The sequence below is a fragment of the Epargyreus clarus genome, unplaced genomic scaffold, assembly GCF_041222505.1.
Source record: "Epargyreus clarus isolate Ecla_fem2 unplaced genomic scaffold, WU_Ecla_fem_2.2 ptg000010l, whole genome shotgun sequence".
NCBI classification, from domain to species: Eukaryota; Metazoa; Arthropoda; class Insecta; order Lepidoptera; family Hesperiidae; genus Epargyreus; species Epargyreus clarus.
The window spans coordinates 13224528-13250949 of record NW_027332218.1 but is presented as its reverse complement, the minus strand read 5'-3'; the positions used below and the strand labels follow the sequence as shown (position 1 = coordinate 13250949).

At 37.7% G+C, this 26422-nt stretch overlaps 1 protein-coding gene across 1 annotated transcript; it reads right to left on the bottom strand.

The window, feature by feature from the left end:
• Positions 1-88: 88 nt before the first annotated feature.
• On the bottom strand, positions 89-26422 carry LOC140745577 (transketolase-like protein 2). Its single transcript, XM_073077516.1, has 13 exons — positions 26220-26422; positions 23149-23266; positions 22039-22256; positions 19269-19419; positions 18187-18414; positions 16292-16479; positions 9186-9257; positions 8525-8648; positions 7368-7516; positions 4288-4405; positions 3481-3592; positions 2992-3111; positions 89-2510 (listed from the first exon to the last, which is right to left on the bottom strand). The coding sequence occupies exons 1-13, from the start codon at positions 26315-26317 to the stop codon at positions 2338-2340; spliced, it is 1869 nt and encodes a 622-aa protein (XP_072933617.1). The 5' UTR covers positions 26318-26422; the 3' UTR covers positions 89-2337.

The following is a 26422-nucleotide window of genomic DNA, read 5'->3' as shown; positions in this document are numbered from 1 at the left end:
TTATCCGTTGTTGTTTATTAACTTGTACAGTATGTTAATGTTAAATATAAATTGTTTTATGAATGATAATATAATAAATAAAAATCAGTTGTATACTCAATAAACTTTATTAAATGAAAAAACTCAATGAATCTGTGATTATAATAAGAAAAATGCAAAACAACAGGAATGTAATGTGTACCAATTAAACAGTTAACCAGATTACATATTTTGATTTATTTCTTCAGGAAGCCCCAAGTCTGATTTTAACAATTTGCCAAATCCAATGATAATGATATCAAAAACATAAAAATAAAATAACAATCCCCGAGGCATTACCACATGAAAACAGAAATGGTCCATAAGAAATCATTCTAGGATAAAGAATCATGAAATATACTGGTTAGACATTCGTTAGTCTGAATTATTAACATAAATGTGAATATGTTCAATACCATAATATTTTTAAGCTTATTCTGCTATTCCCATTCGATTCTTCATCCTAGATGCTATGAAATATAATATAAACCCATCAACAATAATAACTATTGTACTAATTGACAAATACGTAAATCATTTGTGCTTACCCTTCTAAATATAACACTGTATTGAGTGGCACCGATTTGTGCATATAATATAAAGGCACTTACAACAATCATATATAAATTGATACAAAACATCAATATCAATATATAGAATATAATAAAGTATAACAAACAACCGTTCTAGTGATTTTATTATCCATTGTCTTATCATCTACGTGTTATAAAAATATTTCTGAAAAATCAAGGAACCATTTGAACCATAGAGCATACGGAATGATTTTTAAAAGGAATGTCACAAAGCCAATCCTCTATGGTTTACAATGGCAATGTTACTGTTCTGTAAACAGCACTATATAAACGTGTTTAGTAAAAATTAAGTTTACAATAGGCACCTCATATTCTATCACATATTCAGCCTTCTGTATGAGTATGGACATCGTGAAATTTTCCACTTCCAGTGTTTTCCTAACAACACTAGGTATATATTTTATCACTTATTACCTTGTAATGAGATATACTATAATTAAAGCCATTTGTGCGACAAAGATTCATAAGCAATGCTTTCGCTAAATTATATATCGTTTTAAAATTATAAGAACAGTAACAAAACCACAATTTTAGGATACATTGTATAGGATACTACTTCAGAAGGTTTAGATTTTGGGCAGAAACCAGAAGTATTGCAGTGTTGATTTTTAATTGCGGTTTATATGTAGATACAGTATGTAAAAAAATAAAAAAGTGTTATATTGTTGTTTGACGCAAAGATTTAAGTTTTCTTGCTTTACATTCTGAGAAAATCAACACTGCTGTTATAAAGGTACGTATTTACGTTTAGTAAATCATTGAGTATTTATATATCTTGAATAATAAGTACGTGCATTTTAGACGGAATCATGGGAGTTTTAGTAATTTAACATTTATTGTTAAAATTGTTTATATATGACATATTTTGTAGAAGTGAACCAGTGAAATGTTTATGTGAACAGAGTGAGTGTGAATGAAGTTACTAATTACGATACGCTTTTATGTGTATCGTAATTAGTTTTAGTGAGTTTGTTCCGATACGATCCACGGGAACGCTGTGTGAGCGAATACGTAACCGTTGAACGTTTTCGAGCAAACGTAAAAATTCGTACTCAGGGTACTGTTCAGTTTCGAGGCCAGTGAAGCAGAACATGCCCAACTAGTCGGTGATGTGTCGTCAGGAGTTCTCGTAGCCGGCGCCCTCCGGTTGCGGTCCGCCGTCAACTTCACGTCCGCTAACCCCGGCTTTTTGACGACGGGCGCGGTAAGAATCTCCTGCACAAGGCGTGCGCCGTACAACGAAGGGTTGGAGTACACAGTGCGGACCATGATCTTCACCTGCGACATCACCTTGGCCGCCGACTCCGCGTCGCCGCTTAGGAACGTGTGCGCGGCCGCCGTACAGACCCATTATAAACGAGCATTAAGAATGAAACTTGAAGAAAGCGTCATGTTAACCATATTTCGTTATACGTGAGAAAAGAAACAAATTATATTCCAGGGGAGCGTAGTAAAAGAGTGATGTTAAAGCGATAGAATATAATAGTGTAGCCCAAGCACCCGTCGTAGATGTACGTTCTATACACGAATAGCTGATTTACGTTTTGTAATTAACATTAATAAATGTGTTTTGTGATTATAAACGTTTCATTCATTTTTGTCTTGCAATTGTAACATTTTATTAGTAAAGTTACACTTCTATTACGTATATTGCACGTACAATGTATTTACGCACCTCAATGTTTACCAAACGTACCCGTACTCCTCACCCTTTACTGTTTCACCCCTAAGCCTTGAGCAGAGCCTTAGCGGCGGTGACGATGTGCGGCGCGGAGATGCCGTACTTGTCGAGCAGCGCGGCGGGCGGGCCCGAGCGCGGCACCTCGCGCACGCACAGGTGACGGAGTATCACCTCGCGCTCTAGCGCTAAAGCCGATAGCACCGCCTCGCCGATTCCGCCTGGAAACAATATATGGTGTGGTTAAATAAAATGTAATAGCCTAAAAATAGACTAAAGATTTACATGAATGTGCGGTGAGGTTAAATATACAAAAAAGTAAAACCACCAAAGAATAGACTAAATATTTTTTTTTATATTCTCACATTCACAAACATAGCAAACAGTTATTGTCGGTATATTTACAAGGTAGTAAAACATAAATACTAAAATTAAATTTAACTTTAGGTTCCTTACCTAGCCAAACAAATATTTAAATGATAAATTTATAGAAATATAAATTCATCAATTCTTACCTGACTATGTTTCTTTACCTTAGAGATTTATATATAGGGATAGCAATAAATATAATAGTTTTAACTGTTTCAAATATACTTTTGGGTTTCAAATTAACATACCTACATAAAAATCATGTACCCATAAACAGTTAAATTCAAGTAAATCGGAATGAGGTAGCTATACATAAGATATGAATGTACTGACCGGCCTGGTAGTGGTCCTCCACGACCACAACCCGTCCCCCGCACGCACGAGCATGCTTCACGACGGCGGCCTCGTCTAAAGGCTTGATCGTGAACGGGTCCAACACACGAGCCTCCACACCTGGAACACATACAATATTATTTTTACTAATATTAATATACTATTTATATAAAAGTTTACATTATATTTTACGCTTGCTGAACGTGCCAGATAAGCTGTTAGAAATATTTCTTCTGGGTAAAAAGAAAAAAATATAAGTAAAATTGGAAAGCTTGTATTTAGCTTGAAGAGCTTATTAATTATAAATTTCAATTAGCTTTACTTTTACAGGTAGCTTGTCTCTGAGGCAAAACTCAATTATAATAAACTTTTAAATATTATTATAGTATTTTGAATGAAGTACATAATTCAATACCTCCATTAATAAAAATAAACAAAATTGTGTGTGTTAATGAAAGTTTTATAAACAAGTTACAGAATGTTACATACCTTCAGCGGCGAGTTTTTCAGCAGCGGCTAACGCCTCATGCAGGGTCACTCCGGCACCGATGAGTAGCACGCGGTCCTTGCCTGACTCGCGAACCACCTTGGCTTGACCCACCTGCAACCAAGCATTATTAAAAATTAAATAATGAAATAATCGCGTCATGTAGCTACGTGTTTTACTTTTGGAATTGCTAATTTATAATCAATTGTTTCTACATACTATTGGATACAGAAATTAATATGAACTTATAAAAAATAAACCTTTAAATCTTTAAAACTTAGATTGTAATTTGAAGTTACAAACGAAAAATTTAAAAAGTATATTAAATAAGGTTTTTTTTATAAGTTATTTTATCAGTGAATGCATTTAATTAAGTACTGTGTATTTTACGATTCTGCATTGTAATTATTATTTAGCGGAACATGTATTTTAATCAAAAATAATTGAACATAGAAATCATGTAATCGAATCATCAACTATAAAAAGAATACATTTTAGGACCCTATTTTAACAATCGACAAGATACAATGGCTATAATATAAAGTAACAGAGATGAGTTTAAGCTATAACAAGATTTAGAATCCACCTTGAAGATACAACACAAGGATATTAAGTAATAATTCCTTCTCTTGTATTAGTATGTAAGATAAGGAAGAGTGGGGCATCCTGGTTTTATATTTACTTAAAAGGATACTCTAACACCAACTCATAAGTATATACACAATTTGTTAACCTAAGGATGTATTTTGAATTTTGGTTTGGAAAATAAAAGAAAAAAAATAAATCCAGAAATGAGATTCAGAACTAACCTTGAATACTTCGTTGTTGTCGTATATGACGGCGGTGTTGGGTCTGGAGGTGCGCAGGTAGCACACGCCGCGCGTGTTGGCGGCCAGCTCCACCGCGCGCTCGGTGGACACGGCGTCACTGCACACAACGGTATACCATTATTTTCGGAATAATTATTATTAATATTTAGATCTGTGTAGATACTGGTGGCCCCAGCGGCCTTTCCAGCTTCGCCTGGTTTTGGTGGCGAATCCAAGACTCAGTAGACTCAAGGAGAGACTAAGTGATTGTTTATGAGAATCGAGTACCAATTCAGTTTGAAATGTATCTGGTGGTAAATAGCCACTGTCGCCTTTTAACAATTGTGATTAATTTTATATTTCCATTCTCGATGGCTGGACACCGCATATTAATGATATCCTTTAATTACTTCTATAATGTTTCTAAATTTTCAATAAATATCCCTTTATATAATCAGGGTTAAAAAAAATTATCGATCGATTAATTAAAATGATGTATCTATAGTCATCAGTTTCAGTTACCAGTTACAAAAGTCCATTGACAGCAATGACCTTAACTATTAAATATACTGCATGTTCATTTGTTACTTCTAAATAAAACACATATCTCTACGATGGACAAATTTTAGTTGTCCAAACACCGGCGTGTTCTGTTGTTTCGGCTCCAGAATAACCCCAGTATAACCGGAAGCTTGAGAGGACCATAAGAAGGTGGTGGGTAAGTGTTCAAACTGACTAGCCTATATGTATACTACACGAAACGTTTCAACGTGTTTTTACCTTATTATGATATAGTAATCCCCAAGGCACAGTACTCACGAGGGGTAGAAGACGGTGGCGGTGGGCACTGCGCGGAAGAGCGCGAGGTCCTCGAGCCCCATCTGCGACGGGCCGTCCTCGCCGATGTATCTAACACACGACAACACAGAGCTCCTCATGGCACAGTACTCACGAGGGGTAGAAGACGGTGGCGGTGGGCACTGCGCGGAAGAGCGCGAGGTCCTCGAGCCCCATCTGCGACGGGCCGTCCTCGCCGATGTATCTAACACACGACAACACAGAGCTCCTCATGGCACAGTACTCACGAGGGGTAGAAGACGGTGGCGGTGGGCACTGCGCGGAAGAGCGCGAGGTCCTCGAGCCCCATCTGCGACGGGCCGTCCTCGCCGATGTATCTAACACACGACAACACAGAGCTCCTCATGGCACAGTACTCACGAGGGGTAGAAGACGGTGGCGGTGGGCACTGCGCGGAAGAGCGCGAGGTCCTCGAGCCCCATCTGCGACGGGCCGTCCTCGCCGATGTATCTAACACACGACAACACAGAGCTCCTCATGGCACAGTACTCACGAGGGGTAGAAGACGGTGGCGGTGGGCACTGCGCGGAAGAGCGCGAGGTCCTCGAGCCCCATCTGCGACGGGCCGTCCTCGCCGATGTATCTAACACACGACAACACAGAGCTCCTCATGGCACAGTACTCACGAGGGGTAGAAGACGGTGGCGGTGGGCACTGCGCGGAAGAGCGCGAGGTCCTCGAGCCCCATCTGCGACGGGCCGTCCTCGCCGATGTATCTAACACACGACAACACAGAGCTCCTCATGGCACAGTACTCACGAGGGGTAGAAGACGGTGGCGGTGGGCACTGCGCGGAAGAGCGCGAGGTCCTCGAGCCCCATCTGCGACGGGCCGTCCTCGCCGATGTATCTAACACACGACAACACAGAGCTCCTCATGGCACAGTACTCACGAGGGGTAGAAGACGGTGGCGGTGGGCACTGCGCGGAAGAGCGCGAGGTCCTCGAGCCCCATCTGCGACGGGCCGTCCTCGCCGATGTATCTAACACACGACAACACAGAGCTCCTCATGGCACAGTACTCACGAGGGGTAGAAGACGGTGGCGGTGGGCACTGCGCGGAAGAGCGCGAGGTCCTCGAGCCCCATCTGCGACGGGCCGTCCTCGCCGATGTATCTAACACACGACAACACAGAGCTCCTCATGGCACAGTACTCACGAGGGGTAGAAGACGGTGGCGGTGGGCACTGCGCGGAAGAGCGCGAGGTCCTCGAGCCCCATCTGCGACGGGCCGTCCTCGCCGATGTATCTAACACACGACAACACAGAGCTCCTCATGGCACAGTACTCACGAGGGGTAGAAGACGGTGGCGGTGGGCACTGCGCGGAAGAGCGCGAGGTCCTCGAGCCCCATCTGCGACGGGCCGTCCTCGCCGATGTATCTAACACACGACAACACAGAGCTCCTCATGGCACAGTACTCACGAGGGGTAGAAGACGGTGGCGGTGGGCACTGCGCGGAAGAGCGCGAGGTCCTCGAGCCCCATCTGCGACGGGCCGTCCTCGCCGATGTATCTAACACACGACAACACAGAGCTCCTCATGGCACAGTACTCACGAGGGGTAGAAGACGGTGGCGGTGGGCACTGCGCGGAAGAGCGCGAGGTCCTCGAGCCCCATCTGCGACGGGCCGTCCTCGCCGATGTATCTAACACACGACAACACAGAGCTCCTCATGGCACAGTACTCACGAGGGGTAGAAGACGGTGGCGGTGGGCACTGCGCGGAAGAGCGCGAGGTCCTCGAGCCCCATCTGCGACGGGCCGTCCTCGCCGATGTATCTAACACACGACAACACAGAGCTCCTCATGGCACAGTACTCACGAGGGGTAGAAGACGGTGGCGGTGGGCACTGCGCGGAAGAGCGCGAGGTCCTCGAGCCCCATCTGCGACGGGCCGTCCTCGCCGATGTATCTAACACACGACAACACAGAGCTCCTCATGGCACAGTACTCACGAGGGGTAGAAGACGGTGGCGGTGGGCACTGCGCGGAAGAGCGCGAGGTCCTCGAGCCCCATCTGCGACGGGCCGTCCTCGCCGATGTATCTAACACACGACAACACAGAGCTCCTCATGGCACAGTACTCACGAGGGGTAGAAGACGGTGGCGGTGGGCACTGCGCGGAAGAGCGCGAGGTCCTCGAGCCCCATCTGCGACGGGCCGTCCTCGCCGATGTATCTAACACACGACAACACAGAGCTCCTCATGGCACAGTACTCACGAGGGGTAGAAGACGGTGGCGGTGGGCACTGCGCGGAAGAGCGCGAGGTCCTCGAGCCCCATCTGCGACGGGCCGTCCTCGCCGATGGACACGCCGCAGTGCGAGCCCGCCAGGTTCACGTTCGTCTGGCTGATCGCGCCCATGCGGATCTAACACACAATGGTTACATTACAATCATATGAAACTTCGATAAGACATTCGGCTTTAAGCCCTTGCCAAACAGAACGCGTACTTTAGCGCCGCGTACGACGTAATTTACGACGCATTCTAGCGTGACTGACAGTCACGCACGTACGCGCCCGAGTACCCCCGAGATAACGTGTCGATGAAGATTGCCTTCTGTTCGTTTTTATTTTGTGGCGCTACACAACAACTACGTACTAATTTCAACATGGCATTGATATCACATATCATTGGTAGTGATTGGATAATAGATTCGCAATTCAGATGTTGAGTGATTCAGATGTGGAAGAATTATTACGTTTGTATACTTGGTTATCATGACCGAAGAGAAAAAAAAAAATCTAATTTTGTTTTATTATCGTTTATATAATATATTATATTAATATTATAATTTATATTATATAGATCTATTATACAGTAGTGTTTCCCAATGCTTACTTTTCAGTTTTCAGTCGGAATATAAATATTTTGCATAATTACGCCCGGCGCAAATCTGTAAAAAATTACAATGCCCGGCGACAAGAACGCCGACGTACGCGCTCTCTACTAACTCGGTACAACACAACGTGACGCTAGAACGCGGCGTACATTACACCGTACGCGACGCTAGAATATGCGTTCTTTTAGTTAAAAGGCTGCCTCCCCATCACAACGGCGCGGCGCGTCTACCGTACAGAGACGTACCGATACCAGTACGGTTCAGTAATCAGTAGTATTAAGATGAAACGAAAATAACTGGCTTGCTTTCTCTGAGAGAGAGACAGACAGAAAAACCCGCGCACGCCGCTCGGCTTGCAATTACAGCATAAAGTGTCGTTACAACTTTTTGGCTTAATTTTTTCCGTCTAGCCTCTTTCGCAACGCGCGATTAGGAACTTCGTTCCAATAGGTCATATTTATAAACATAAAGGTGCTATGTAGGCTACTTTCTCGTTGGTTATGCTAAATAAATTATTAAAGAAGCATTGTTGTACCTGGTCGAAGGTCCTAGTGAAGAAAGCGGCGAATGTGGATACGAAGGCCACGGTGCGGTCGCGGCACGCGGCGCCGATGGCCACGCCCACTAGGTTCTGCTCCGCTATGAAACACTCGATGTACCTGGTGAGAATTGATTAATCAATTGATTAAACTTTCAACTCAGAATTAGGGCTAAGACAGACGCGTTGCGACGTCGTACCGCGAAACGAATTCGTGTCGTGATTTTTTTAATATACTAATACATTTCCACGAAACGACATCGTTTTGTATTACATCGCAATTTTTTATAATGCGACATTACATCTTACATGTGTATTAGCTCTTATTTCCTCTGAAATGAAACTGTAAGACAATTATGGTAAAAACCTCATAGCTGTATCAAAAAACAAATAGAGGTCTGTGATAAATGCCCTTTCTTTGAGTTTTGACCTATATTCATTTTGATAAATATTTGAATGGTTTTAAATAATCGTTACGCCTATTTTTTTTTTGGACAATAATGATGTGACTCTCACTGTTTTTATTTAACTGCCTTATTAATATAATATTAATAAGTTTTAGCGATTAGATACTGTTTATAATCTCATCAACCATGATATAAAAATTGAAGTATGTGTAGATCAATAACTGTGAAAAATAAAGAAAACGACGTACTACCTTTCAGGGTAGGCGTTGCGCAGCTTATCGCTGAAGGTGGAGTTCTTGGTGTCACCGTCGAGCGCGATCACCCTGCAACACAATTAATAGCATAAATTAATAATTGTAAAGTAAGCATTCATGTCAACCTTTCAGGATATTTACATGTTGGCAATTTTATTAGTAATTTTTAATGTGTTGTAGAATTCTGCTCCAGACTTATTTCGTTTCAATCAATTTCAACATTAGCTCATAAAATTTATAGGGAACATTTTTTTCGTATTAATAAAATAAAAATTAACGTAATGGCAAATCCACAATAGTACTAAGAATTTCTGCGATTTGAAGGCTAAGACTTTTATATAAAGCATTGAACTTAGTCCTTGGCAGCAATGCATGATAACTCAAACCTCGTTGCGCTTGATTACAGAACTGATCTTCATGGACGACAGTTAGCCCTTAACATCACATAAGTCTACTATGGAGTCCGATGATATTTTGGTACCTCACATTTATACTTATAAAGGAAAAAATACATGTAGGTACGTAATAGATTAATTATAGAAGGTTTAGTGTTTCACATTTTAATGTATTCTACAATGATCCCATGTCCTATGAATTTTTGTTACCTCAATTTAATAATTATAAAGGACGTAAATTCACATATATTATAAGAGTTTGGTATAAAATGTATGAATGCTACTGCCCACATCGACCGACAGCGGCCGCGTGAGTACGACACACACGTTGATATAGCACTTGCCGTTCCGAAATGTAAGATTTTGTACATTTCGGACAATTTAAGTGCATTAGGACTTATCACTTATCACACAAAGGTTCAAACTGGGGATGTTATGGAGCTCAATAACTGGAACCAGAACTATCAAAAGCTCGAAACCGTAACAGAATCCGATATAAAAGGTTTTAATAATTTCAAATAAGGACGGAATCTAAATGACACACTGTTATGAAATGTTTTCGCCTTACTAAGTTGCAGATGTTCAGTTACTTAAATCATCTGGAGGCACGGCAGTGCCTCCGCCAAGTCGAGCCAAAGCCAAAAAAAGCGGCACGGCCGTAGCATACTTTTCTCGAAGCAATTCGGCCCATTTTCGACCCCCTGTAACTTCGTTGCATATGAAGCTAGAAGCTTGAATTTTCAGGAGCCAAGCAAGCATTGTGTAGACACGGTATATTTCAAATTTCATTAAATTTGAACCAGTAGTTTAAGAATTACAAGTAGTCAAAGTTCGTAATTTTGTCACTCACTCACTGACTGACTGACCGATCATCAAAACTTTAAGGCACTTCTAGCAGACATAGAAGGTTGAAATTGAGAATACAATTAGTGTTTAGTATATAACTCATGGGAAAACTAAAATATTTTGCAATTTCTGTCCAGTTATCTAGATACACCAACTACATTAAATAACTTTGTATCCTATATAAGTTATATAGGATGACAAAGTTACATTTGCCGTTAATGAATCTGTGTTTCTGTCCGCGAAATGTAAGAGTAGTAGGGGAGCCGATGATGTTAAATGGGTAGAAACTCGAGCGCCGATAGGTCCTATACGATTGTGTAGATTACACGTTAGAGTGAAGAAAAGGTTGTGTGATATTTTTCGATTCACCGTGGGAATAGTGTCTAGATGATTCGAAAGATGTTAAAAGCAGAGTCAGACATACTCAAGGCGCGGCAGGTTAGTGATAGAGTATATATCTCTGATGCCGGAAATATGTTTATCTGCTGGTTTGGGATAGTCATACGAGAGGTAAAAATGGAAAAAAAAGTAACCAGCGCATTAGATTTTCAAAGGGGATATGAAGCTACCTCAGATGAGTCGCCCATTCGAAAAACTGACGATTCGATTCGAAAGACTGTCAGTGACTCTTCGAAGATTATTATACAGGATAAGATTATTATACAGGAAATTCCAACTGATGTTTTACTTATCATAACCCTTCATCTGACGATTTAGTGGAGGGGTTTTCTATACTGACGATTTGAAAAAAAAATAGAATGAGAATGTATGAAGAATAATGTATTTTCCATAAAATTTGCCTTTTCCTTTAGTTTGTTATACACCATTACTTTCCAGGGATCCAAGCTAATAAATGGCGCTATCAGATAGTGCATATTTTCTAGCATTATTTCCTTTATATTAAAAAAATTACCGCACTCGAGTATGTCCAGGTATAGATTTTTTTGCAACCTTATTACTCCCTAACGCCGCCCTCAAATCATCAGATTATAAATTTATTGTTTTCAGAATGTAATTAAGCTACTATAGATAATACATTTTTTTATTAATAGTCTGATGGACTTCCCTGGTTGAACCCCCCAAATGGATAGTTTAAGATACTCTATAGGATGTAAGGTATCTCCCATATCTTAATCTGCCGCGTTCGAGTCACTCTCGAAATCCCGTCTTGGGCTCCCCTACTATTATAGGCGACGTCAATTGTTTTTATTCTCGAGACAAAAGACGTTTTCAATTCCAACTTCAATTTAAATTCAATTCAAATAATGGGTGAAGTGCGAATCGAACTCGTACACTGAGGGTTCCGTACCACAAAAACATTTGTTTATTTTATTTTTATTTTTACTAATTGATATTATAGCAGCCATATAATGCATTGTGAACATTTCAACTGTAACATCTATTACGGTTCAATAGATAAAATGAAAAACGCCAAAAAATAGCAGGTCCTTATATATTTGTCCCTGTAGTTCCTGGACTAAAAAAGGGCTTCGATATCCCGTGCCTGTCGTAAAAAGCGACTAAAAGGGGGCTTCCGGAGTTGGGAGTGGCAAGAGGGAGCTCGAACCGTCCAATAAGTGTCCGCGGGAAGGACGGCGGTATGTGTAGTCGCATACCGTCGTGAACAAAGTGTTTGAAGGTGATAGAACCCTTTGTGGTTCGACTCCGGTGGCACCAACGCCACACCTATTTCTACCTAATAACAGCAGTGTTAGGAGTTGCTGTGTTCCGGTTGAAGGGTGTGGTAAGGGAGACAGACTTTTCCGAGGCGTTTCAGCTTAGTCCTCAGGGGTAGCGGCGCATCCGTGGCCGACCTCAGGTAGGAATATTTTATCTTATCTGGGGTTGATTACAGATGTCCATGGGCGGCAGTAGCCACTTACCATCAGGTGGACTGCATGCTCGTCTGCTACTCTTACATTATAAAAAAAAAAAAAAAACACCGGATAGTTTAGGAGGAGCGAAAACTGTTCTCCCAACGCAGAGCTCGATCGAGGCATCGCGCTTAGAGGACTTCGGTTGCGTTCAGTCGGAGATCCCGGAGTTCTCCGACAAACGTTGAGGACGGCCACCGAAGGATTTTAGTGCGGCTAAAGTCCCACATAACCCGGCGTCACTCCCACGTCGTTGAGTACCTTTTGAAGGTTTCCTCCTCTTCATAAAGAAAAAGAAGGTCTTTGTATGGCAACTCTCCTTTATTTGAAAGTTTTTCTTTTTACTTTTATTACTTGTTGTTAAAGCGGCCACCATTATAAATATGCCGTAAAAAAATTTAAGTTTCTATCTATTAAGGATCCAGAAATAGAGCTCTATGTCAGACAGACAAACGGACAGCTTAGAAATAGGGTTCCGTTTTTACTCTTTGGGTATGGAACCCTAAAAAGTTATATAATATCAAAAACATTCCGAATTTCTGACAAATGTCATAAGAAGAAAACTAGATGTTACGGCTAATGTGCCTAAATCAGTTAAAACGCAGATTAGCTTGTCCATTACCTAAAGTACAAAACGAAGATTGTATCAATTTTTACCCCTTGACGTCGACCCATGCATGCTATGATGCGTCGTCGTGTCATGAATTTACGACAAACTTTGTATATTTTCACGAAACAATATCGCTTTGCGGCACGATGTCGCTATGTATCACACTACGTCGTCGTGTCGTAAAAAGGCATGTGTTTTAGTCCTAAGAACAAGTCTGAAAAGATGTTTCAAATTTTAACTACATAGTTAATCTGCATATTTTCTAGCTAATCTTAAGACTGCCTAGTTAATGTGTATGCTAACGTATTCTACAATCTAACGGCAACATACACAAAATACAATAACTGTCGTGAGGTAAAGCAACTGTCACCGTATTATAAAATAATAATAAGTTTGTTTCCAAGGAAACAAGTGTTTAGGCAAATTTCGGCCTTATTGCGCATAAATAAATGTCTATGAAAATAAGCTTACATATAAAAATTTACAATGTTCACAATGGAAAATCCCTAATAACTTCTAAAAGGATTACCCTAATTACACAATTCCTTTTGCCCTATCCGTTTTAGACCTAAACCTACCAAATGGCATTAAAGACAAACCAATATATATACGAACAAAAAATCATGTTTTCAACTTACGTAATATTAGGTACCTAACATTTCAACGCAATATTACAAAAATTTAGTTATATTCATTTCAAGTGATTCGAAATAGGAAACTGTTATATAAATCGAGCTTAGATAGCCACTTTATAACATATTCTTGCCATGATCACCAAAAATATCAGCTCCTAGTGGCTTGATAATTGATAGCTATAAAAAAAACGAAAATCCACAGTTTAATGTTGAATTTAAACAACCGTCCATTGCACAATTAGGGTATTTTTTTGCTCCATTGCTTGCACAAAACAGTTACAAATGCGTGTAAAAATGAACTGACGAGTCGAGTCGAGTCCCCCCGAGATAACTAGTCGGTAAGTGGTGTCTATGTGTGCGTTACTCCAGCCCACTTTGTATGAAGATTGACTTCTGTTAGTTTTTATTTTGTGGTAATACCTACCCGGAAAAAACGTGGAAACTATTATAAGAAACCTTTTTAATATAAATTATTTGTAATCTATAATAGCTATATATAAAATTATATTGTACGGTGAGTTAAGTTTTAAATAGAAGTGAATAAAAATATAGTCTAGCTGAAAATATGTATTATTAATATACTCTGCAAATAATAATTCTAAAAATAACTACAGTTGAATGCAAAAGACAAATGCAGACTAATAATTTTAGTATGAATTTGTTAGCGGTGAGTAAACTTATTGAAAAAGGATTTACTGTTAATTTCTTGAAAAACGGTTGCACTATTAGTAACTCTATGGATAACATCATCGCAACTGGCCACAACGTACATGGTATATATAAATTTAAACAATTTGTCAAATCACCGATATGATATTTGACAATGTCAAATAAATATTGGCATAGAAGACTAGCCCATATTAATCCGGAATATAAGAATATTATGACCGGGCTTGATGATGTGAACATTACGACGGATATGACGACTAGTAAGAAACCATTTCCAAACCTCTGAACGCGAACGAACGATATACTGGAGATCGTACATACAGATTCATGTGGTCCCATGGAAGCTACTTCACTCAACGGTTCAAGGTACATGTTATTATTTATCGACTATTATTCACGAATGACACATGTTTATTTTCTCAAATATAAGAGTGAGTATTTACGAAATTTCAAAAATATAAAGTGTTGAAATGGGAACTAGCAAGTCGAACAAATGTAGGTATGAGATCAGATGGATGAACGAAATTTTGTAATAGAGCTTTCAATATTTTCTTATCAACAAATGGAATTCTACATCAGAAGGCGATGCTATATACCCCTAAACAAATTGTTGTGGTTGAAACAGCTAACAGAACTATTATTGTAAATGCGAGAAGTTTAAAACGAATGTTATCATTATTAAATAAACATTTCATTTAATTTCATTTCAGAAGTCAGAAGTATATTATAAATTGAACCGAATTTGAGCAAGAGCAGTAAATACTGTGGTTTATATAAAAAACCGGAGTCCGACGAAGTCAGTGAAAGATTACCAATGATTTTTGTCGGATATTCAGAAGAAAGTAAGGGATGTCGATTATTTAATACGAAGACACGTTAAATCACTATAAATAAATAAATAAATAAATCACAATCAGTAGAGATGTTTTTTCCTGAGGACAATGGGAATAATTTCAGTTGTCAAAATAGTAACTTTTTTTGATTTAATTTATTGTCATGTTCGAATGAAAGTGATGATGAATGGCAAGATTATTTACATAACTACAAAGACTAACTACAAAAATTTAATTGGCTTTAAAAAATCTGTTGTTGAGATTCAACTAGTAGAAGGTACCGGAAAGGAAAAGAGTAGAAATATCTACAAAAAGGAATGAGATGCCATCAAAAACAATGCTTGTAAAAAGATCCAAGTCTCGCCATTCAGTTCTTCTACCGTAAAAAGTTTTGAGATCTATGTAAAACCAAGCCGGTAAATGTATGCAGTCCCTACTTAAGGGACCTTCTGTCTTAAGGTATTATCTCACTATCTAACCTAACAACATCTCATGGGACCATACCAATATTAAAAATCTTTTATGTTCTAAATAAATCGACGTGGCAATCGTACTAATGTTACCTGTGTGATGCGATATGATAAGATGAAAACACAATGTGACTTGCAGTACGATTGCCACGTTAATTTATTTAGAACATAAAAGATTTTTAATATTGGTATGGTCCCATGAGATGTTGTTAGGTTAGATAGTGAGATAATACCTTAAGACAGAAGGTCCCTTAAGTAGGGACTGCATACATTTACCGGCTTGGTTTTACATAGATCTCAAAACTTTTTACGGTAGAAGAACTGAATGGCGAGACTTGGATCTTTTTACAAGCATTGTTTTTGATGGCATTATCTATTTGTATCTTCTTAACATTATATTTTCTTATATATCTAATATCCGTAACTGACACTATTTGAACTTTCCGGATATTTCAAAATAATTCCATATCCGATACTGATATAATATTTTTAATAAATCCGTATCTATCATATCCAAACCAAAAATTTCATATCCATAACATCCCCAGTTTAAAGTTTTAAACACTAATCATAGCATTGTCAAGTTTTCAAGCTGTTATTAATATTTTATTTATAATCTGACTAACTCGTCTCTGTGTGTTATTAGAGATTCGTAATAATATGTTAAATAGTAATAAATAAAATCGTTAATTTTTTCCACTTTATATGTAGTTTCGACAACATATGATGGCCGATGGTGCCCCAGATTTTTCAGACTATAATTAGTATTACCGCATGTTGGTGTCAGCGATCTTCTGGAGTCCTACACCGTACGCCAAACGGGTGGCCACCAGTTCGCCGCGCTTGTAGGCCGGAGGTGACGACAGCGTGATGTCCGCGATGTGCACCGCGGGCGCCTCGGCTAGTGGAGGCTTTGGCTTCAGGCTCACTGTGTTGTTCTTGATTTGTGTTTGCAGGTGCTGTGGGCGGAAGTACATCAGCATTTGTATAACAACATATAAGCAAGCAGTGATAGTCTAGTGGTTGAAACTCAGCCTCGCGACCACGATGTCTGAGATTATAACATATGTAGCTATGTGCATCTATTTTTTCAATTATGTGATTATTATATTAGAAATATCTCTTGCTTTAAAAGTGATGGAAAAGATCGTAAGGAAACAGTCTTAAAAGATCTTTGAAAAAATCTCAAAAATGTATTATTTCACACATTTTTGACATACACTTCGTCAGGGAGGTGAACCATGACCGAAACCTCTTCTCACTTTAAGAGGAGATCCCATTTAGAAAGATTTAGAGGAGATCATGCCCAGCAGTAAATAATATTGGGTTAACAATGTTAACACATCCATTTTTCTGGCTTAAAGGCTATGGTATGTGAGAGAATTAAAAGAAGATATAACTAAGTCTTAATATCGGGACAGCATTTTAATTTTCCACTTAACTAATGAAAAACAGGTCATGACAAAAAGACATAAGCAGATACCATAACAAAAATGACAAAATCAATTATACAAATCACATTTAAATCGATTATTTCATTTTAACTGATATCAAAAGACATTAACATTACCATCCTCCATTATATATTCTTTTATCACCACCTAATACAATACTGATATAAGTTATTTCTCTTTTAATAATAATAAGATTAACTATTTGATACGCAATTCACACTACATTGAGAGTGGTAATAATGGTACAAATTATAAAGAAACTTGTATGTATAAGTATGTATAATGATAAATGAGTATGTATGTATGAATGCTACTGCCCACATCGACTGACGGCGGTCACGTGAGTACGACAAACACGTTCATATTGCACTTGTCCTCGTGAAATATACAATTATATACATTTCGGTACAATAGAAAAGTGCGAAGGTACATATGAATTCAGATTTATAAGGTTTTGTACAGACATCAGAAATAAATAATTAAGGTTTTCAATTGTTTTTTTTTATAATATAGGAGTAGCGGACGAGCATGCAGTCCACCTGATGGTAAGTGGCTATTAAGATGGGTACTAACATGGTAAGTGGCAAACACAGATAGGATAAGATATTCCTACCTGAGGTCGGACACAGATGCGCCGCTACCCTTGAGGACTAAGCTGGAATGCCTTGAAAAAGTATGTCTTCCTTACCACATCCCTCAAACCAGAACACAGCAGTGTTTAACACTTCTGTTATATGGCAGAAATAGGTGTTGCGGTGGTGCCGCCGAAGTCGAAACCAATGTGAAAGGTGGTAGAACCATTTGTGGTTTGACCTATCTATGGCCGACTTCAGTAAGAATTTAAATCTCATCAGAGGTGGATAATAAATGTCCATGAACTACACTGGTTACACATACAGACATCAGACTGTGCACTGGGTTTTACCTTTGTTGTTCGATTCCGGCGGCACCACTGCCAAACCTACTTCTGCCTAATAACAGCACTGTAGCGTTGCTGTGTTCTGGCTTGAAGGGTGTGGTAAGGGTGACATACTTTTCGGAGGCATTCCAGCTTAGTCCTCAGGGGTAGCGGCGCATCTGTAGCCGACCTCAGGTAGGAATGTAATCCTATCTGGGGTTGATTACAGATGTCCATGGGCGGCAGTAGCTACCATCAAGTGAATTGCATGCTCGTCTGCTACTCCTATATTATAAAAAAAATATACTACCTACCTTGATAATCTTAACGCCCTCAGCGCCCAGGGCTTTGCCGTGCCAGTTGTCTTTATCCTCGATGCCGGGGAAGCCCTTGCCCTTGAAGGTCTTGGCCACGACGGCGGTGGGTTTGCCCGCGGTAGTGGAAGCTTCGTCGAAGGCCTTCACTAGCTCCGTGACGTCATGACCGTCGACGACTAACGTGTGTAGTCCGAAGGCTTTCAAACGAGCTTCGTACACGTTCATCTGTTACAAAAAAATATGCACTTGAACATGATAAAAATTCAAAGTAAATTGATATACAATTCTAGGATTTACTTTCATAAGCTAATTTAGCTATGCTTCAGGATTGTTAGTCTCTTTAAGAAACTATAAGATTAGATGTTTTTAATAAACAGATTTGATTTGATTACCAACTAACACAACAAGTGCTTTTTCCATATTTAGTTTCACATGATATCAGTGATATAGAAGTGAAATAAACATTATTGGATTGAAATTTGAGTGTTTTGAGAATTGCCAAATTATTATTGGATTGAAATTATTATTTCTAGAATTATTAAAATATGGTTTATATGAAGAAAAGTAGCCCTATTTTAAAAGAACTATTCTAAAAACTATTTCTAAAACAGTGCTACAATATAGAAATATAATAAGATTTTAATGGAGTGTATAAATAGTAAATGGTTATCACACAGTTCAAAAGGTCTCGGTCTAGATTTATCTGTCCTATCAAAGTCATTGCACAATTATCTATAAGCAACTATTATTTATTAAGATAACACAATTTTATCTTAATACTTCAAAATATGGTATTTTAATTGTATATTTTTTTACTTCTGTCAATTAAAGTCACGATTACAATACAAAAATACTGTTTAGTAAATATAAAACACAAACACACACACTTACACATTCACACTCCTAGACATACCCACACCTACACACACAAATGTACCCACGCACACACATCTACCGACACCCACTCACGCACGCACGTACACATTCAATGCTGTTAGTAAGAGATAGCTACTTTCATGAACTTGCCTGTCATTCATACCTAAGCTCACTCTATACTAATGATTCTAAGATGACAGTACCTGGTGTTGTAGCGAGGTGGGTTCAGACTGTCCCAGGCGGTTGACGTCGAAGATCACGACCAGGTTGTCTAGCTTGTAGTGGCTCGCGAAGTGCAGAGATTCCCACACGCTGCCTTCAGCGGCCTCGCCGTCACCCACGAGGCAGTACACTCTGGTGAACAACATTTTTTAATATAATATAGAAGTAACAAAAACGGAACTAGGTCTGGTCCACCTTATATAAGTGTGTCTCTCTCACCACACCCTTCGAATGCAAATACAAACAAAGGAATTTTCAACATTATTCCCGTTTCTATAGAATGGTCTATGGTGTAGATGGCGAATTTTTACACATGACTTTAAGCTGTCTTGGTCATGCAAGTGACAATGCATAGATTAGACATATAGACCAGGGTCGATAATTTTTGAAACCAAAAAAAATTACAATAGAATGAAACCCATTGGAAAAGGAGGGAAATATGATCAAAATGAAAGGAAAAATAAATTACGGTCGATCCGAGTTCGGGAAGTGGGAGGGGGTGAGTTTTTAAGGGTAAAAAATGGTTTATCTTGATTTCCGGCTAAACTACACGTCCTATGCGAAATAGTTCAATGGCAAAGTTGTAGGTAATAAAAAGATCTACAACTTTTGTATTTGCAATTTTTTCACATAACCTCAAAATTTGGGTGAAAAATTCAAAAAACCAAGTTTTTGGTTTTTTATTTATATCTTTTTCAAAATTTTTTTTTTTTACGAAATTTGGTGAAAACTTACATTATTACGTCCCAAATACACTGTAATTTATTTGATTAAAAATATTTATTTTTTCGCCTTATTTTCACTTAATATCAAAAAAGCACCCTAATTTTCAATCGAAAATTCTGACGTCAAAATATCAGCTTTTTTCAAAAAGTTTGGGGGCTTTTTGTTCGTTGAAATATCTACTTTCTGATGGTGTAAAAAAAATATACATTACTATAGGAAAAGTTCTCAGAAAATGCAAAAAATTGAAAAAAAACCTAATTGTATTTATTGTCGATTCTCTTCTTGCTAGACTCCACTATTACGATTCAAAGCTGATTTTTTTATTTCATACACTTGCTTGTCATCTGACTTATTGCAGATTATACAAACAGATCCATCCATACTGATAATCTGAAAAAACAAAATAAAATTAATAATGCCTTCAAAGTTTTATCATGAGTATAACTAAATTTGTTTGTATAAAATAAACGAAATTACTATTTTTTATTCTTGTACTAAAATATCATTCAATTTTAATTTTTTAGGTTATGTTATGTTAAACATACTATTTATGAAAGAAAATATTACTATTTTTATTTTAAAGTTGATTAATATAGATTAAAATACAGATTGTATTTACCTTGCTATGTAGATTCCAAACGATTTTTTGAATAAAGTAAATTTCTCACAATTCACTTAGTAACTGAGCCTGCACGTGTATTTTTAAAAACGATGTTGTACACTGCTCTGTATCTCGAATACTGGCTAACGGTTTTTACAGCTGCTACGAAATAGCAGGTATGTAGTAAGGTCCAGACCCTCCTAGGTCCGTCCCCACTTCTCTATGAAATAACTTACAATGGGCTAAAATTTACCGAAGGTCACTCAGGTATATAAATTATCTTAAAACAGCAGTAAATAGACATCTACAAATATTATTTAAATAAGATTCTACAACTTTTTCAAAATATTGTAGATGTCTTATTAAATATTAACTTTATTAACTTATTTGTTTGTTAATTATTGAAGTATATTTTAATTTGCAACTTTTTCATTTATCAATAAAACATGAAATCTTACGTTTTTTGAGTAATTAAAGTGTAAATTTTAATAAATACCTCAAAATTGTACATAATGATATAAATTTTTTTTTGAATTTGGGTTTTTTTCAATTTTTTGCATTTTCTGAGAACATTTCCTATAGTTATGTATATTTTTTTCTACACCATCAGAAAGTAGATATTTCAATGAACAAAAAGCCCCCAAACTTTTTGAAAAAAGCTGATATTTTGACGTCAGAATTTTCGATTGAAAATTAGGATGCTTTTTGATATTAAGTGAAAATAAGGCGAAAAAATAAATATTTTTAATCAAATAAATTACAGTGTATTTGGGACATAATAAGGTAAGTTTTCACCAAATTTCGTATAAAAAAAAAATTTTGAAAAAGATATAAATAAAAAACCAAAAACTTGGTTTTTTGAATTTTTCACCCAAATTTTGAGGTTATGTGAAAAAATTGCAAATACCAAAGTTGTAGATCTTTTTATTACCTACAACTTTGCCATTTAACTTTTTCGCATAGGACGTGTAGATTAGCCGGAAATCAAGATAAACTATTTTTTACCCTTAAAAGCTCACCCCCTCCCACTTCCCGAACTCGGATCGACCGTAATTTATTTTTCCTTTCATTTTGATCATATTCCCCTCCTTTTCCAATGGGTTTCATTCTATTGTAATTTTTTTTCATTTTTTACCATTTTTAAAGGCTTCGGCACTGGTCTAATATGGATAAATTTAATAGAATTAAATCCCATGTTATTGTAATTTGCTTTTATAAATGTCAAGACATGTAAAGTCACCTTAATCAGGTTTTATTTTTAAAAGCACATGTTTCTTTTTATCAAAATTTTAGTTTTACTGCACATACATTGATTTAAGGAGTGTGTTAAGACAGATATGTACATAATAGGAATCTTTCAACATTCCTGATATAATTTTTGTAACTTTAAAATATATTAAAGAAAAATTGTCACTTCCACATACCTGTAAGGCGCCTGATCGAAGTACTTGCCGACGTAGGCCATGCCGGCAGCTACGGCCAGGCCTTGACCCAAAGAGCCAGTGCCCACATCTACAAAGTTCAGTCTTGGTGTAGGATGGCCCTCGAGGTCGGAGTCCAGCTTGCGGAGATTCTGGAGGTCCTCCACAGGGAAGAGGCCGGCCTCAGCCCACGCCGCGTATAGGATAGGTGCTGCGTGGCCCTGGAAAGCATAAACGGAGGTTGTAGAATCCTGTAGGCGACTCAAGAGACAGTGATATTATGTGTTATGTATTATTTTTTATTTTCAGGGTAGTATGGAAGATATACTTATAAGATATGTCCTAACTTAGTCTTTAGGTAGTAATTAATCTGCCAACCAACGGCCAACCTAAGAAGAATTTCATTCCTTTTTGTGGTTGATTACAGACTTCCATGGAAGTCCAGTGGCCACTTTGTCAGATGCCTGCATGGTTGATCACTATTCATATGATATAAAAAATGTACATTAGAGTTTTAAAGTATTTTATTTTTGATACTATGGCAGTGCTACAACTTAAGCTATTCCTGCCGCAGTTCAAGAAATTAAACAATATTTAATGTTCTAACTACTACTCATGGACCTAAACAGACACAATGAAGAAACCTTAGCACACTATTGACTTGAAATATTATTATAATGGTGTATTTGACTGGTGATAAACATGCCAATAAACTGACATTGGCATGCATATAACAATCATATTCTATAGCACATAAACTTAACACAGTCCAGTAAAGATTGTGTTCGTTAAAGTCTATGTGCATCTCAAGAAGGAAATGGGACCCTTTTGTGGTGTAACTCCGGAGGCAACACTGCCATGTCTAATTCTACCTTATGACAGTGTTACGAACTTCTGTATACTTAGGCCTCAAATATACCAACACCATATTATGTGGCCTAAATCAGGTAGGACTCAAGTACTACCTGGGATTTATTGCAGATGTCCATAGGCGGTATTTACGTGTACTGTATTCTCGTTATTAAATCACCAAACTGAGTCCATGTATAGTCAGATGTACTGTGAGGATATATAGCTTATCGCATTAGGATTCTAGTATGTGGTATTGTGTACCTTGGACAAGATGAAGCGGTCTGCGGAGGGGTCCCGGGGCGCGGCGATCTTGTACCGCATGGTGTGGAAGAACAGCACCGACATGATCTCTGCCATGGACGCGCATGATGTTGGGTGGCTGTGGAAAACTTTTTTTTAATAATTCTTTTACATTTACAAATTGTTGAAAAGAGATGGATAAATTCAATGAGGTTTTTTTTCGGTAATGGTGTAATAGCCCTTAACATATTGGTTAAGGCACTTTAAATGTATAAACAATTGCATCACTATGCCTAAAACTGAGATTGTAATATGAAGTCCAGTTTATAATATGGTAACAATAACAAATTATTTATGATCATCATTTGATTGTAGTCCTGCCTTAGGCCTTAGTTACATAATGTACATGGCAACATAGACCATTTAACATTGCAAGTGCACTGCATGCATATGTGAAAGATGAACCCAGCACTAACCATTGTGAATATTTTATATTAACTATTTTTTACTTTAAAGTGTTATGTACACATAAGGTAAGGTAAAAAATAGGGAAACCTAATTGAAATCCTTATGCCACCACAATACATATTATTAAGATGTCACCTATGTAAAGGAAGAATAATATTTATTTTCCTGTTGTGTATGATTGCTACTGGACATGCCAACAATAGGATATTGGCATGAGTACGACAAACAAGATGCTGTAGCACATTGACTAAACACTGTCTAAGTGAAGATTGAGTGTTTGTAAAAGTCTATGTGCATAATATGAAGGTGAATACCAACTAAGAGCATTTACATTAAAAAAATAACAAATTGGACACACGCCATATAACCTTCATAATAATTATATGATTGGCGTCATTAGTCCGCGTTATATGATTGGAGTCATTAGGCGTGATCATTAGCGTCCCATAGCTGGAGACATTGCTTGTCACAGAATTAAAGAAATTTAAGCCTTAGTACTGAACAAGTGCAAATAAGTAAACTACACATATCTTTGATTTTTTTTTATACAACTTTCAGACATATATTTCCCCTTAGAACGTTTTTCTTCATTGTTAAAGTGATAATTGATTCCTAACATCATATACTTAGAAAAATTACAGTGAAAATAATAATTGATTTTTAATATGCTATACTTAGAAGAATTATGTGCCAGACATTAAAACCCCAAGACAATTTTACTCCCATGACCTTAGACCAGCACCGCTTCTCACATCTCATGTTTCATGAGAGATTAGTACATATTGTAATATACGTGCACTGCATGTAATATTACACTACTTGGGTAGTCAGTTCTCATATAGTATCTGTCATCAACTGCCGGTATTAAATTATCTGGTTTTCTATGAACATGTGAATGCCTATAACCTTGGGCTTAAAAATTAATGTAATACCCTAAGCGAGTGACAGCCGTAGCACTGCACCAAAGCACTGATGCAGAAATTGTTACTCCACGCTACTGAACATTAAGAACAATGTAATTATTTCTGTGATTACCATCATGAGAGTATAAGTAATTTTGATTTACATGTATAAATTTTTTTGTGTTTCTCTGTATTTATATATATTACAGGACAATGAGCGAGTCATAATAGTGGTAGAACTCTTCATGATTCGACTCGTGAGGTACCATCTCCATACATGTATCTGCTTAATAACAAGTGTTAAGAAGTGCTACGTACTGTCTTGGTTTCCTATAATATAGGAGTAGCAAACTAGCATACGGACTATCTGATGAAGTGGGTTCTCCCGACCATGGGCGTCTATAATCTCATGCTCATGCAAATCCACACAAACATAAACATTGTCAAGGTAGGCATTCGCTACTTATCATCAGGAAGACTGCATGTTTACATTTTAAAAAATATATTGCATTACCTAGCCTAATAGGAACCAACTTGTAAATTAAGTTTAAGATGATGCATAAGTTTAACAAAACGACCAAGTCATGTAAAATAATGATTTATGTTTCTACCTTAATGATCTTACATAAGCCACTTATCAGTCAAGTTGTTGACCTTGAAACAGTTTCCATAGTTATTGATTGTTTGATCACTTGCATTTTATTAACATAACATTCGGAAACCGCCAAAAATGTTAAGTATTATAAAATATTGACATCCAATAACATTTTGAACAAAAAATTCCATACACATGCAAAATCTCATTAAATAACCATTTACCAATCTTAATTATTTCACCAATTAAATAATATGTGAAATGTACCATGTATATGTATGCTGCATTTGTTTGCGACGTATGTTTTGTTTCTGATTGAAGGGATAATTTGAATTAGACTTGAGTAGCTCGCGAGTGAGTGATATAAAAGATATATATCTTCAACAAAGAGCTAATCACTCATCAACTCCGACGAATTTGAATTATATCTTTATATCCGCGTCACATGGTTGAGTTCATAGGTCCATACGATTCCGGATATAAGATCGTCTTCAAGTTCTTCAACTCAACAGTTTTATACTCGCTCGCGAGTGAGTTAATAGTCAAATGAGCGACTGACTGAGAGAGTCTGATTCGAGTCAAATGCATTACGTCTTAAACACTACTTAAAATCTTTTTTCTTTGCTAAGAATGTGAAAATAGGGATATACAAATAGTGTTGGCTGTGAAATGTATATATAATTTCTTGCCAGTTTTGTATTAATTATAGGAATCAAAAATGTTGTCAAAACATTTTGATCTGATTCTCTGATATACTGATATAAAATGTCGCTTATATCTTTACAGAGCTACTGAGCTAAAGTGAGTTACTGAGCTAAAAGAGTGATATATATCACTGAGTTGAAAAGATATATCTCTCTCTTTTCACTTCAGTGATATATAATGCGCACCTCTAATTTGAATTTCTAATTACTGCACCTTTATAACCTGTAACCCCGGCAACCGGTGTGCTCGGGAAATTGAAAATCATGCACAATATGTATTTATTCAATTTTATAATTTACCGTTTTAAATTATTATTCTACAATTCGAATTTAGAATTCCAACAAGATTTCCATAGGCAAATACTACTTAATCACCTTCATTAGACCTTCAATATCTAGCGGAATTACATGAGGTTATCTTACCCGGAGTTTGACGCATTTGTGGCTACGATGCTATCGATCCTCAGCTTATTTGCAATATCCTTCAGTGCCTGGACGTCTACTTTCTTATCGCCGTTCATTTTATTTGATTTGTATATTTTAAACTAAAAATGAGGACACCACGTTGTTTGAACGTCGCGTACCGGTCTCACGCACACACACACTCATCAAACAACAATGAAATG